This window comes from Exserohilum turcica, assembly GCF_000359705.1.
Source record: "Exserohilum turcica Et28A unplaced genomic scaffold SETTUscaffold_4, whole genome shotgun sequence".
In the NCBI taxonomy this organism is placed as follows: domain Eukaryota; kingdom Fungi; phylum Ascomycota; class Dothideomycetes; order Pleosporales; family Pleosporaceae; genus Exserohilum; species Exserohilum turcicum.
In genome coordinates, this window is record NW_007360247.1 from 2,459,082 (window position 1) to 2,470,201 (window position 11,120).

The 11,120-nt window shown below is 50.2% G+C and overlaps 5 protein-coding genes across 5 annotated transcripts; 2 read left to right on the forward strand and 3 right to left on the reverse strand.

The window, feature by feature from the left end:
• Positions 1-1,048: 1,048 nt before the first annotated feature.
• On the forward strand, positions 1,049-2,140 carry SETTUDRAFT_92325 (uncharacterized protein; the record flags this gene model as incomplete). Its single annotated transcript, XM_008030491.1, has 1 exon — positions 1,049-2,140. One exon carries the CDS (start codon positions 1,049-1,051, stop codon positions 2,138-2,140), a length of 1,092 nt encoding a protein of 363 aa, XP_008028682.1.
• Positions 2,141-3,034: 894 nt separating this feature from the next.
• On the reverse strand, positions 3,035-4,374 carry SETTUDRAFT_42978 (uncharacterized protein; the record flags this gene model as incomplete). The annotated part of the gene is made up of 3 exons (XM_008029986.1): positions 4,043-4,374; positions 3,855-3,984; positions 3,035-3,806 (listed from the first exon to the last, which is right to left on the reverse strand). Exons 1-3 carry the CDS (start codon positions 4,356-4,358, stop codon positions 3,035-3,037), a joined length of 1,218 nt encoding a protein of 405 aa, XP_008028177.1. The 5' UTR covers positions 4,359-4,374.
• A 612-nt stretch (positions 4,375-4,986) lies between these two features.
• Positions 4,987-6,357, reverse strand: SETTUDRAFT_180358 (uncharacterized protein). The gene is made up of 6 exons (XM_008030492.1): positions 6,069-6,357; positions 5,843-6,014; positions 5,598-5,789; positions 5,486-5,551; positions 5,304-5,433; positions 4,987-5,254 (listed from the first exon to the last, which is right to left on the reverse strand). Exons 1-6 carry the CDS (start codon positions 6,253-6,255, stop codon positions 4,991-4,993), a joined length of 1,011 nt encoding a protein of 336 aa, XP_008028683.1. The 5' UTR covers positions 6,256-6,357; the 3' UTR covers positions 4,987-4,990.
• A 1,243-nt stretch (positions 6,358-7,600) lies between these two features.
• Positions 7,601-8,502, reverse strand: SETTUDRAFT_164534 (uncharacterized protein). Its single transcript, XM_008030493.1, has 3 exons — positions 8,351-8,502; positions 7,998-8,297; positions 7,601-7,943 (listed from the first exon to the last, which is right to left on the reverse strand). The coding sequence occupies exons 1-2, from the start codon at positions 8,459-8,461 to the stop codon at positions 8,085-8,087; spliced, it is 324 nt and encodes a 107-aa protein (XP_008028684.1). The 5' UTR covers positions 8,462-8,502; the 3' UTR covers positions 7,601-7,943; positions 7,998-8,084.
• A 237-nt stretch (positions 8,503-8,739) lies between these two features.
• Positions 8,740-10,153, forward strand: SETTUDRAFT_119569 (uncharacterized protein; the record flags this gene model as incomplete). Its single annotated transcript, XM_008030494.1, has 3 exons — positions 8,740-8,851; positions 8,910-9,655; positions 9,713-10,153. 3 exons carry the CDS (start codon positions 8,740-8,742, stop codon positions 10,031-10,033), a joined length of 1,179 nt encoding a protein of 392 aa, XP_008028685.1. The 3' UTR covers positions 10,034-10,153.
• Positions 10,154-11,120: the final 967 nt, after the last annotated feature.

Sequence of the window (11,120 nt, forward strand, 5' to 3'; positions counted from 1 at the left end):
TTAAAAGTGCTGTTAGTCGATTCCTCGTGGTCGGTTCTCCTAGATAGCGTGCTTTCCTAGCGGTTTCCAGAAAACTCGAAGTTGGTGTGTTTGAAACTAGTATAATTAGAGTAATAAATCAGTGAAGGGAGAGTAATATGGTTGAAGAGGTCTTGTAGAACGAGTTTGCATGCACCCAAGATACATGAAAAAACACGTTACTTACATTCCTAGTATACAAGCGGGTTTACGACGACTTCATTTGTGGGCCTGATAGTAGTTTTTATAACACGCGAATGATAGCAGATGACCCTTGCTGTTCGCTGGGCCCAGAAAACAACATCAGCTCATGCCAGTACTCTGCTTGAAAAACAGACAAAGGATTTTGACCAAGCTGGCTGTGGCAAGGTATCTTATCGTGATGACTACACATGTATACCACTTGCCACAACTATGTTTAGGTCTGTTCGACAATTTGCGGGCCTTCTAAAAACATTCACATAGTTTGATATTAAATACTCCTTGACGAATGCCAAAGCGCTTTCACAACTTACAATGTTCCAACGAACGATCGGTTGCCGCAGTTCGCGATGAAGCGCAGGTCACATGGAACAATGATGTTAACAGCGACAAACTACAAGTTTGTACAACTCTTGATGAAAGCGCACTATCATTCACAGGCGACCATGTTTCATACGAGGTATCTTTCATATGCGCGCTTGATTGATTCTACATACATATTGCAAACCCGCCCAGCTTGCTCACAGGATGTAGCAAACAAAGCAATGTCGCATAAAACATGGCATTCGATCTTCTACATTCCCAACCAAGCACTCAACAAACCAATATGTCTGATATCTTGGACGACATGCAAAAGGCAAAGGAATGTGCCAACATTATCAAATTCCAGACAGACGGTGATGACATCAAATACCCCAATCAACAACAAGCACGCGCCGAGCCAAACGCAAGACTGATACGCGTTTTCGGGATCGACAACGCCTTTACGAATGCGACAGAGAACAAGACCAACTTTGTCAAAATGACTCAGAATTTGATGTGGAAAGCGATGAAGATGAAAGACCAGAAAGACGATGACAATTGGGTTGACTTGTGCCAACAAGCCACCATGTTCTTCGAAGAATACCAAAAAAACTCCAGCACTCACACAATCCAGATTGCTGAGCTCACTCAGTATGTAGTTTTGAAGCTATCACTATGCTACCTATTCGATGATGCTAGAGAGGCACTTGCAGCGAATCAGGCTCAATTCGACGACATCAAATACATCGGTCAGCGCATCAACGAGCTCTGGGTTGAAAGCAAGGGAAACGATGATATAGAACGACTACCAGATTGGAGGGACGAAGAAAAGCTACACGCTGCACTCCGTCGCGTCACCCAGATACCAAATGTCCGGACTCGGGGGAATCTCTCAACTGAACCACTGCGCGGGAAGAATAACCCGATGAACCTTCTTCTTCCTGCGTACGAAACAATGTGGCGTGTCGTTCTTCGCTGCTTTCTTGAAGTCTGCTACCGAAACGCACCAAATTCACCCGACTGGATCGCCATCTTGAAAGCATATGTGGGCAACCTCCGCAGTGGAGAATGTACGCCTAATCATGCTTTCCACGATAGCACCACAACTTCCAGTGGAGGAAGGACAGCTGAAATAGTCAAAGAGGCACTCCGCCTCTATCCGCCTACCCGCCGTGTCCACCGCTCCTTTAATGGCCAACGTGTGGCGGCCAACATCGAAGAGTGCCAAAGATTCAATCTGCTCGCAGATCCTGACCCCCTGGTATTCCGCCCGGAGCGTTGGAGGGAAATTTGCTTCTCGAAACGGCAGGCATTCTACGACCAAGCGGTGCGGACGGAAGAGGAAAATGCATTCGTGCCGTACAAAAAGGCAAAGGATGATCTCAAAGGAGCAGAGGAAAAGTTAGGGTACATGCCATTTGCATACTTCTGCGCTGCAGATCATGCGGCGACCAAAGAGTTCGCATCCAAGATGATTGGCATGCTGGTTGGTGTGCTGTGTGAGGGCCTGAATGGAAAGTGGGAGGTGGAGAACACAGCTAGCTTGCCAGCGTCTGGAACTCCACTAGACTCTGGTCGCGCAGCATATGAGGATCTGAAATTGAGGCGTGAGACTTGATAGAGAGATGGCATCTGCGGAGTATGCGCATGGAGGGGTACGAGAAACCACATGAACCGGTAATGCTAGCTTTTGCATTCTTGCACTGTATGAGCGACTAGATATCTGATGAATGAATTACACGTTTTCGAATCTCACTCAATAACCTTCAGGAACAGCCCTTCATACCTTCCGGGTAGATAAAATTGAAGCCACGTGGTAGGATCAGGTCAGTGACTGCGTGTACGGGATTAATAGCGGCGTGCATTCTGATCCCATCCATGGTTCAAGAAATCCCTTTCTCATCTTCAGTTTCCGCCCAATCATTACACAACTAGGTATTTAAAGAAAAAAATACATCTTTTACAAAAACTAACAATGTACAACCTGCAGGTCTATAAACTTCGTTACCACAAACCTTCTACACTACAGCCACTTCCACGATGAGCCAGACGCCCGCGAATACCAAACCCAAAATCCTGCCATCACCAACAATCGGTGTCTACATCTGGCGCTGTACCAGACCCGGCTGCAAGAGCACCAACGAGATATTAGCCACAGAACCCAGCCGCATGTCGGCGCTGAACAATGGCCGAACGTATCCACAGCCGGTTTGGTACGGCGACGTATGCAAGAGATGTTTTCGTCAAGCAACCAAAGATTCGTGTCTTCTTGAGGTTAAGTTTTTCGAGTGCTGGGAGAAGAGGAGGAGGATAAGAACATTACAAGAGAATGCCGGATCACTGGAATAGACGACGTACTTCGTGTTTTTGGTGGGCGATGATGTGGGAAATTTGGAAATTGGGTCATGGCTTCATCTCAGGTCTAGGAAGGAATAATCATGAAATATGCCAGTCTCTCATCAGACGCCCTGGCTCTTGTATCAAACTCTTCCGTCAATTCAAACACGCAAACTCACGCCAACTCCGCCTCGATAACGCTCTCCACAGCCCTGGGATGCCGACTAATGCCCACGACGCGGAACCCGGCCTCGCTCAACAACCTGCCCCAGTGCTCTTCTGTCCTCTCCATCCCACTCGTACAATTCATAAGCTGTAAATCCAACGTCGTCATCAAACTCGTCGCCCCCTTGTTCGGCAGCACAACCTCGTAAATCAGCAACTTGGAATACCCCCACTTGCACGCATGTCGGACGCGCGAGAACATGCGCACGCAGTCTGCGTCTGGCCAGTCGTGCGGCACGGCGTGAAAAAAGTAGGCGCGCGCATGGATCTGTGGCTGTGGCGTAAAGAAATCATACGCTTGTTTTGTAATGCGCGGATCCAAGTCTTCGATCTGCATGGCCACGACTTCAGGTGTGTCTTGCACTATCAGTACGTCGGCAGGGAGCTCGGGATGTCGGTCTAGCAGGCGCAAAGTATCGAGGCCGTGAGCGCCGCCAATATCGACGAATAGCGGTTTTCCAGGCACTATGTTGGCTCCAGAGATTATTTGATTTGTGTCGTAGACGTCTGTCCAGCCCATCTTGTGGTTTCGCAGGGCGGTCATGAGGCCCATGAAACTGCTTCCCTTGCCCTCTGGGTCCGCAGCGCAGAGAGCGAAAAAGTCTGTTCCGTTTGTCATGTCGCGGTAGTTGTCGAGCGTTTTGAGATCATTGGGCTCACGGTAGTTGTACTTTTGGAGAAAGCGGGGGAGGTTGATGCCTGTGGGGATTGTGTGGTCGGTACTGTGTTAGTGTTAGTAGGTGGATGTGGACGGAAAGGTGCGAGCCTACCCGCATTGTGTGATTTGATCCGTATGAGATACCGTGTCCCCGAGCGACAGTGAATAGGGTGTCGGTTTCCAGGTATCTACATCTGTCTCTTCAAGGACATAAAGTGCAGCAAGATGTCTGAAGAACCGTCCTGCGATTCAAAGTCAGGTTCCGATATCTCCCTCATGCCCAGGAATCAACAAACTTACGCAGTAGATTTGGCTCAACTTCTGTATTAGCCCACTCCAACACCTGGTCCAAGTTGACAGCTGCGCCTGGCTTCTTCTTGTCAGCCTCTGTCCATTTCTTCCAGATGCCCAAATCAAGAGCGGTCTGGATACCAGCGATGAGAACAGGAGTTTCAAACGAGAGCCTCCAGCCTTGTTCAAATGGCGTTTCGAGACGATTCAGCAAGCGTCTAGCCGCTTCTTTGACCTCAAAACGCTCGGCATCCGTCTCAAAGCGTGCTGGCTGGATAACCTCAAGCGACTTTATTATGTCTTGCGAATAATTCGGTATCCTCATGACGAATGTATCTCTTGACGTTTACTTTTGATTAATAAGAGATTAATATGACGCAGAGGGGAATGGAGAAATTGGCATCGACTTCTGGACCGGTACATGAGTCGCGTTCATATAGGTAGCGTTCAGTCCGTCTCACGACTATCGTGACCCTTGAGGTCCACAGTTATCAGGCACCCTGACCATCCCCTACGTAACGGCTATGGCGGGAAAAAACAACGGCTTGGCGTTGGTGGAGAAGAGGCATGGAAGTATTCCTTCGCATATGCGCCCCATGACTCGTACGCAAGCTGCAAGGGCGTCTTTTCCTGGTAATTCGTGCTATATTGCAGTCGAGATGCCGCGGAGCTTTCCTCCGAGATCCGCAACCCTCAAGTGGGTGTGCCTGTCATCCATATTACCAGGGCTTGTCATTTGCCGTTCTTCTCACGTCAATGCTTAGAATATCATTGGCCCATCTGGCATGAAACCGAGAGGTAATGTGATGAAGTGACTGACGAATGGGTCTTCTCAAATGTCGTTGCAATGTCTACATTGCAGTGCAGTGACTTCTTATGTCGTGCCATCTCGTCCTCGGCCGCCCAATCCATGAGTCTTGGTCGTATATCTTAGTCTGGCCCCTGTGCAAAACATCGCTACTGCGACGAATCTTGATGGTTTGGTTGGCCTCTAACCAAGTCCGTAGTGCTCTCTTTACTGCTCGTCTCGATATCGGTCATGTTTGTTTCGAGATCCGTCATTTTGTACATCTCAAACCCAGTCTTCTTCTTCCTGGCCAAATTCCCAGGGTTTGAAAGATAGTGCTTGGAGGGGTAACCGCTGCGGGATCTTGTCATCCAAGTCTCTGCTCTGAATAGGCTGTTTATAACGGGTGCGTTGACGGCGAAAATAGACACAATCTGGTATGCTATTAGAAAGACTAGAAAACGAGCGTGCGATGTGACTTACAGCCTCGCGCTGCGCCCATACCGAGGCGAGAGCTACTTGGACGGTAGTCCCAATAGACAAGATACAGCGGGCGATAGCCATGCCCATGACGAAAAGTCCAAGGGAAAGAAGGAACATGATCCTAGCTTTGCTGTGGACTTCAGTCAGCTCAAATACTCAACCATGCTATCGTCTAAACTCACCGCCAAAGACTGATCTGCGTATCTTTCAACATCCATACTGGCACCACGAGCAGCATCGCATCTACTCTATCTTGTGTCAGCAAATTGTGATTTCACCAGGTACAACACCTACAACACGTTGCCCACTGCAATGACAATATTAATGACAATACCCGCTGAGCACTCTTTGCCCGGGTCAGGAAGAATCTGCCAATTTCTTTTCAAAGGCAAGCAGTGCGTAGTCTGAGTGATGATTGCCGCAGTAAACGCCGCAACTGACACACCGCCGGTAATCTGCACATATCGATACAGATGGGTATCTCTCCTGAAAAAAATGAGAATAAGCAAGCATCGTCTTGAGCGAGTTTCGCTACTTACGTGAAACGCAGAAACAAACTGATGAGACAGCCCTTGAGGCTCCAAACGAGGAAGATCAAAAAGTAAAAAGAAGCAAACATGGCCTTTGCCCCTTCTCTCATCGACTTGCGCATTGCAGGCGGAAGCGCCTCGCGCTGTTCTTGTGTCAGAGCTATCGGAGCCCCCTTTACATCTCCCTCAATGTTAGTTCGGGGGTTCCCGTCGAGGTAATCTTTTTGCAACTTACTAAGAAACTCGACCATCGCATAAATCATTGTGAAGAAGACCCAAGACAAAAACGCAAAGAAATCATCCCAGTAGAAGCCTCGCCATCCTAGCGTCTTCCACCTAGCGAAAAACCGTAGTCCGACAATGGCGCTGCCGACGGCGTATTCGACCCGGCATTCGATAAGCGTCGCAGTAGGATCGGACATGTTGGAGGCGCAAAAAAATGGGAAGAGTATGGTTCAGGGGGCTGTCCGACCCGCCATCAGGCAACTCCTACTATATGAAGCGCCATGCTCTCGAATCCAGTTGCTCAAGCAGTGTCCTGATCCCAACCGGCTGTTGTCTTCAACACACAAGGACACGGTCAGTCACAACTTGGCACAGGGTCGTATGCAGTATACTAGGGATACGGTGTGCACGGCTTTGCTGAGAAGGACATGATAAACAGTCGCATTTCCCTCTTTCGCACGCTCTCGCAGCCTCCATGAGCGCCCTCATCCCTGATACTTGGTTGAGCCCGCGCCGCAATTCCACCGGGCAACGACTCCAAAACATCACGCGAGATATCGCTCCCGCGGAAGCCTGCATTGGAGTGACGTGGATGCAGTAAGCGGAGAAAAAAGGTTGTGGTGACATGGTTTCTGACGCGCGCAGTCTTACTTAGCATTGCGGCGCGGACGCGGCTGAACCGTTGCCCTGGCTCTCGTCTGCAACATGCATCGCGGCTACTTCAAGTTTAGCCGCGTTATGCTGGGGATGGCTCCATAATTAGGCGGGTGTTTTTGTGAGGCCTTCCGATTTCCGGAGGGCCATGTTGGGGCAGTCCAGATGCTATCGTCCGCGGAGGCGGGTAGGTATCTCTCTGCCCTTGCAATGTTCTGGGCGAGGGATTGCTGTATGTACGTCTGCCTAGGGGGATGCGTGCTGCTATCAGCTTGTCAAGTAAGCGAAAAGATTTGCAACACGTTTCGACATGTCTTGCTCTTGCGGACTTGGTCACTGCAGCAGTCAAAGCTGTTGGTGCAGAAAGATTTCATTTCACAAGTACTCACAATACCTTTAGTACATCCAGCTCGTGTTGGAAAATTCATCTGCCTTGTAAAGGCATGCAGGCTTAGTATACTCGGTATCAAAATACACTCGCCCTATAAAGACGCTCCCCCACTCACTACCACCCTTACCCCGTCTAATCTCAGCAAACCCCTCACTAAAGTAGAAATCTCTCTCTGGGTGACACCGTGATCTTGATAAGCGCGGAATATCACCGTGTTAAGCTTGAAATGCAGGTACTGCGTTTCAAGCGCAATGGCATGACATGCAGTCAGTAAACCAAAAGCGATATCCTGAAGTTGGAAGCGCATTCTCGACCAGTCATAGGTGAGGAAAGAGCCTGGTGAGGTGAGAGCGTAGATGTAGATGATACGTCGGATTTCTGGGGGTAGGCTTAGGAACGATGACGTGGTCGGTTGTGTGGTAGTAGCGTGGTCAGGTACAGGCCCTAGAAGCTTGAGATGGTGTTTTCGCGCTCTGGGGCGGGATTTGGATGTTTTGATGAGATTTTGAGACGGGGCTTCGTTTGTGGTAGGACGGTCTTGGCCAGGTGAAGCAGAGGTATGGGAAGAATTATTGGTATTTCGGGGAGAGTCTTGGTCCGGCATGGTGGTTCAGAGTGAGCGGTGCGAGTCTTTTTCAATGCCTTCGCTGCTCTGGTGTATGCTGTTAGTGATGGAGGATGATGGATGAGAGTGCATGAGGGATATATGCAAATTCCTGGCAAACATCTTTGGTAACCGCAAACCGAAGAAGTCTGGGATGCAATTGCTATTATTGGGAGTGGTGGTAGTTATCGGTACCGAATGGTACATGGAGCCACTCATGTTCCAGTGATTGTCATCTGCAAAGCCCAAGGTCAGCCAGCACGCAAACCACCAGCCAAAGTGATGCGTACTAATTCATTACCACAGGCATGGCGAATGCCTCGGGCAGCACGTGACGTGTGTTCTTCAGCCTCACCAAACTCTAATCCAACCCCGCTTTACAAAGCGATTGGGTTCTTTTGGCCCGGCAGCGTACTCTCCTCAAACTCAATTTTCCTGATATGCTGGCCCGGCACAACAATCAGGCCAACATAGCGGCTGTTCCAGGCGACCGAGGCAGATGGGTTCCCCGACTCCTCGACGGCCTTGCGCACCGCGTCGGCGGAGGGAGCGCGATACTCGTGAGCGAGTGCAAGGATGATGTTGCGGTCCTGGGCCATGTGTCAGCGGGCGCTGCAGCACGACATGCACGCCGACTGCCCACCTTGTCGGTGCACTTCATCTGGCCCCCGAAGACGCGGCCGTCGCTTGCGTGGATGCGCAGGTTCTTGCCGATGAACTGGCTCAGCCAGAAGGTTGCTTGGTCGTTGTCCATGGGTGGGTTCTTCTTGGCTCGTGGGAAGAGCCAGCTGTAGCGGTTTCTCCTGCCGGGCGCCAGCATGGTGTCGCTCGCACTCGCGCTGGAAAAGAGGGGACGTGGGTGTGGCTGTGTTCGCCTCCGATGAGGCTGGAGGAGTGGCTTGGGGACGACGGCGGGGAGGCAAGTCTTGGCACCAAAGTCTTGGCGCGTTTGCCGTGTTTGGCGTGGGCTTTCTGACCACCGACGCCGCAACAAACGTGCATGCGACGGCGGCCATTCCCTCGACCCGCAACATGTATTCAGTACGGCAGAGCTGCCAATCCGCGCTGCGGGCCTCGCGCTATGCGTGTCTGTATGCCCACAGCCCCGCGCGCGCCTTTTCATCCAGCCCCGCCTACTCAAGAGGTCCGCCCCATTTCCGACATCAGCCTCCCTCAGGCCTCTGGCATTAATTCGAGACCAGGCGCTCTTCCCAGCTTCCTCCCCCCGTCCTCGCCCGACCTCGCCTCTCTCCTCTCCGCCTTCAATTCCAAGGTCCTGCTGCCGTGCCACCTCACATCAGAGCAGCAAAAGCTCGTCTACTCGCAAGAAGCCCGCGCCAAGCTCGAGGCCGAGCCAGTGGAAATCACCCTGGGCGATGTCACTCTCCCCCTCGAGCACATCGACCGCAACAAGCTGCCCAGCCGCTGGCACACGCTACGTGACATTGTGAGGAAGAGCGAAACCACGGACGACTGGGAAAATGTCCTGCGATGCCTCGAGGGCTTCGAGGAGGCCGGCATCAAGGTCAAATGGGAATGGCAACAGATGGTTATGAGGGCTCTCGGCAATGCTGGCAGGCAGAACCTTATCATCAAGGCGCTGCAACGGCCAAAGGCCTCAGGCATCCGCCTATACAACTGGGGTGTGTTACTCCAGGTTCTGAGAGCCGTACACGACCAGGCCGTCATGGTCGATTGGCAACAAGAAGAGACGATGAAAGCCCTGAAGATGGCAAACCAGGTCGTCGAACTCATGGAAAACAAGCTGCACTGCGAGGGTGACTGGGTCCCCAAAACAGACGTCGGTGACTGGAGGGGTCACCCCGCCGTTGTCGCGCTGCCTACCGAGATGACTGCCGTCATTGCTGAAAAGTACGGCGGCGACAAGGAGGCTGTCCAGAAAATGGCGAACCGCTTGGTAGCTGCCATTGAGCAGATCGACTACATGGTAAGCTTCTCGCAATGTCACTACTCGTCTTCTCTGCAGTTCTAATATTTACCTTAGACCACCGTCAACACCATTGCCGCCTACGCAGGCCAACCCCCTGAAGAATTCGCAAAAAGCATCCACAGACAGGGCTTCATATTGCAACTTTGTAGTAAACTCATCGAACTCGCCATTGTCTGGAACGCGCTCAAAACCTCACGCAAAGTGCTCGCCGCCGACATGCCCTCTGCCACGGAAGCACAGCAGTACGAGGCCAAAATCGAACACGTCATCATGCAAGGCGTGGCCAAGCTCAACAGCCTGCAAACAATCAAGGGGCCCGAGTTCCGCTCTAGCACGGCCAATTATGTCATGGAGATGGTGGAGAAGTGTCAATAAGCGCTAGAGTCGAGGCGTGCTCTGCTGTAGGAATTAGTTGTTTGAGTTGGTCAGTGACGAGTTACATGATAGGAGCTAGTCTCCCTATGTATAAATATAAAAAGAATACACTGCATCTGTCACAATACCAGGGGCATGAAGATTTGTCTTGTTCTTGCTTTAGTCACTATCGTGCCCAGAGATTTACACTCTATTGTTCCAGTGTTGATCTTGTAACGCTACCTGTTGTTCTGGACATCAACTACGCGCATACTGCACCACCAACTTCGAGTTTTCTGGAAACCGCTAGGAAAGCACGCTATCTAGGAGAACCGACCTTGTTGGGCTGAGAAAGGACGTTAAACTACAATAATAATAGGAGAACCGACCACAAGGAATTGACTAACAGCACTTTCAACACCTGCAGCTAAGGCGCTAGCGCGTAGTTAGGAGAAGAAGGAGGCCTTCCTTTGTTTTCTCACGCCTGTAAGAATTTTCTTACAGAGCTTAGGCTCTAATGCCAAGACTAGAGGGGCTAATAGGAACGCAGGAGCTTATTAAAGCTTAAATTTAGCAAGAAACATAGATATATTAAAATAACAAAAATAACAAAAAAAGACTAGCCTTAAAGGACCTTAGAGGCACAAGCAAACGACTAATGGATAATAATCTAGAAATTGAGATGGCTAAGGAGGCCTCTACGCCTTGCCCTAACAGGCAACTAGAAGAACCGCCTAGGCCTACCCATACTAGGACAAGGAGCAATTTTTCTCCATTTATTAAAGCAGTGCCAAGATACCCTACAGTAGGGAAAACACCAAAGGCAACCTCTATTAAGGAGGCCTTAGAGATTGCTAGAAACCTAGTAATCCAAGCAGCTAACTTAGCTAAAAACAACCCTACTAGGCAAACTAGTTTACTAGACCTTATAGAAGTCTTTAGAGACTTTACAGAGAATAGTAGAGTAAACAAGAAAAACTCTATAATTCTAGGAGACTAAATCTCCTCTCTATCTAACGTCTCTAAAGAACTAAGAGAGAAAGTTAGACGTGTAAAGGGCTACGCCAGAGAGGCATGACCTACAGGTCACATGGCAGTGAATCACATG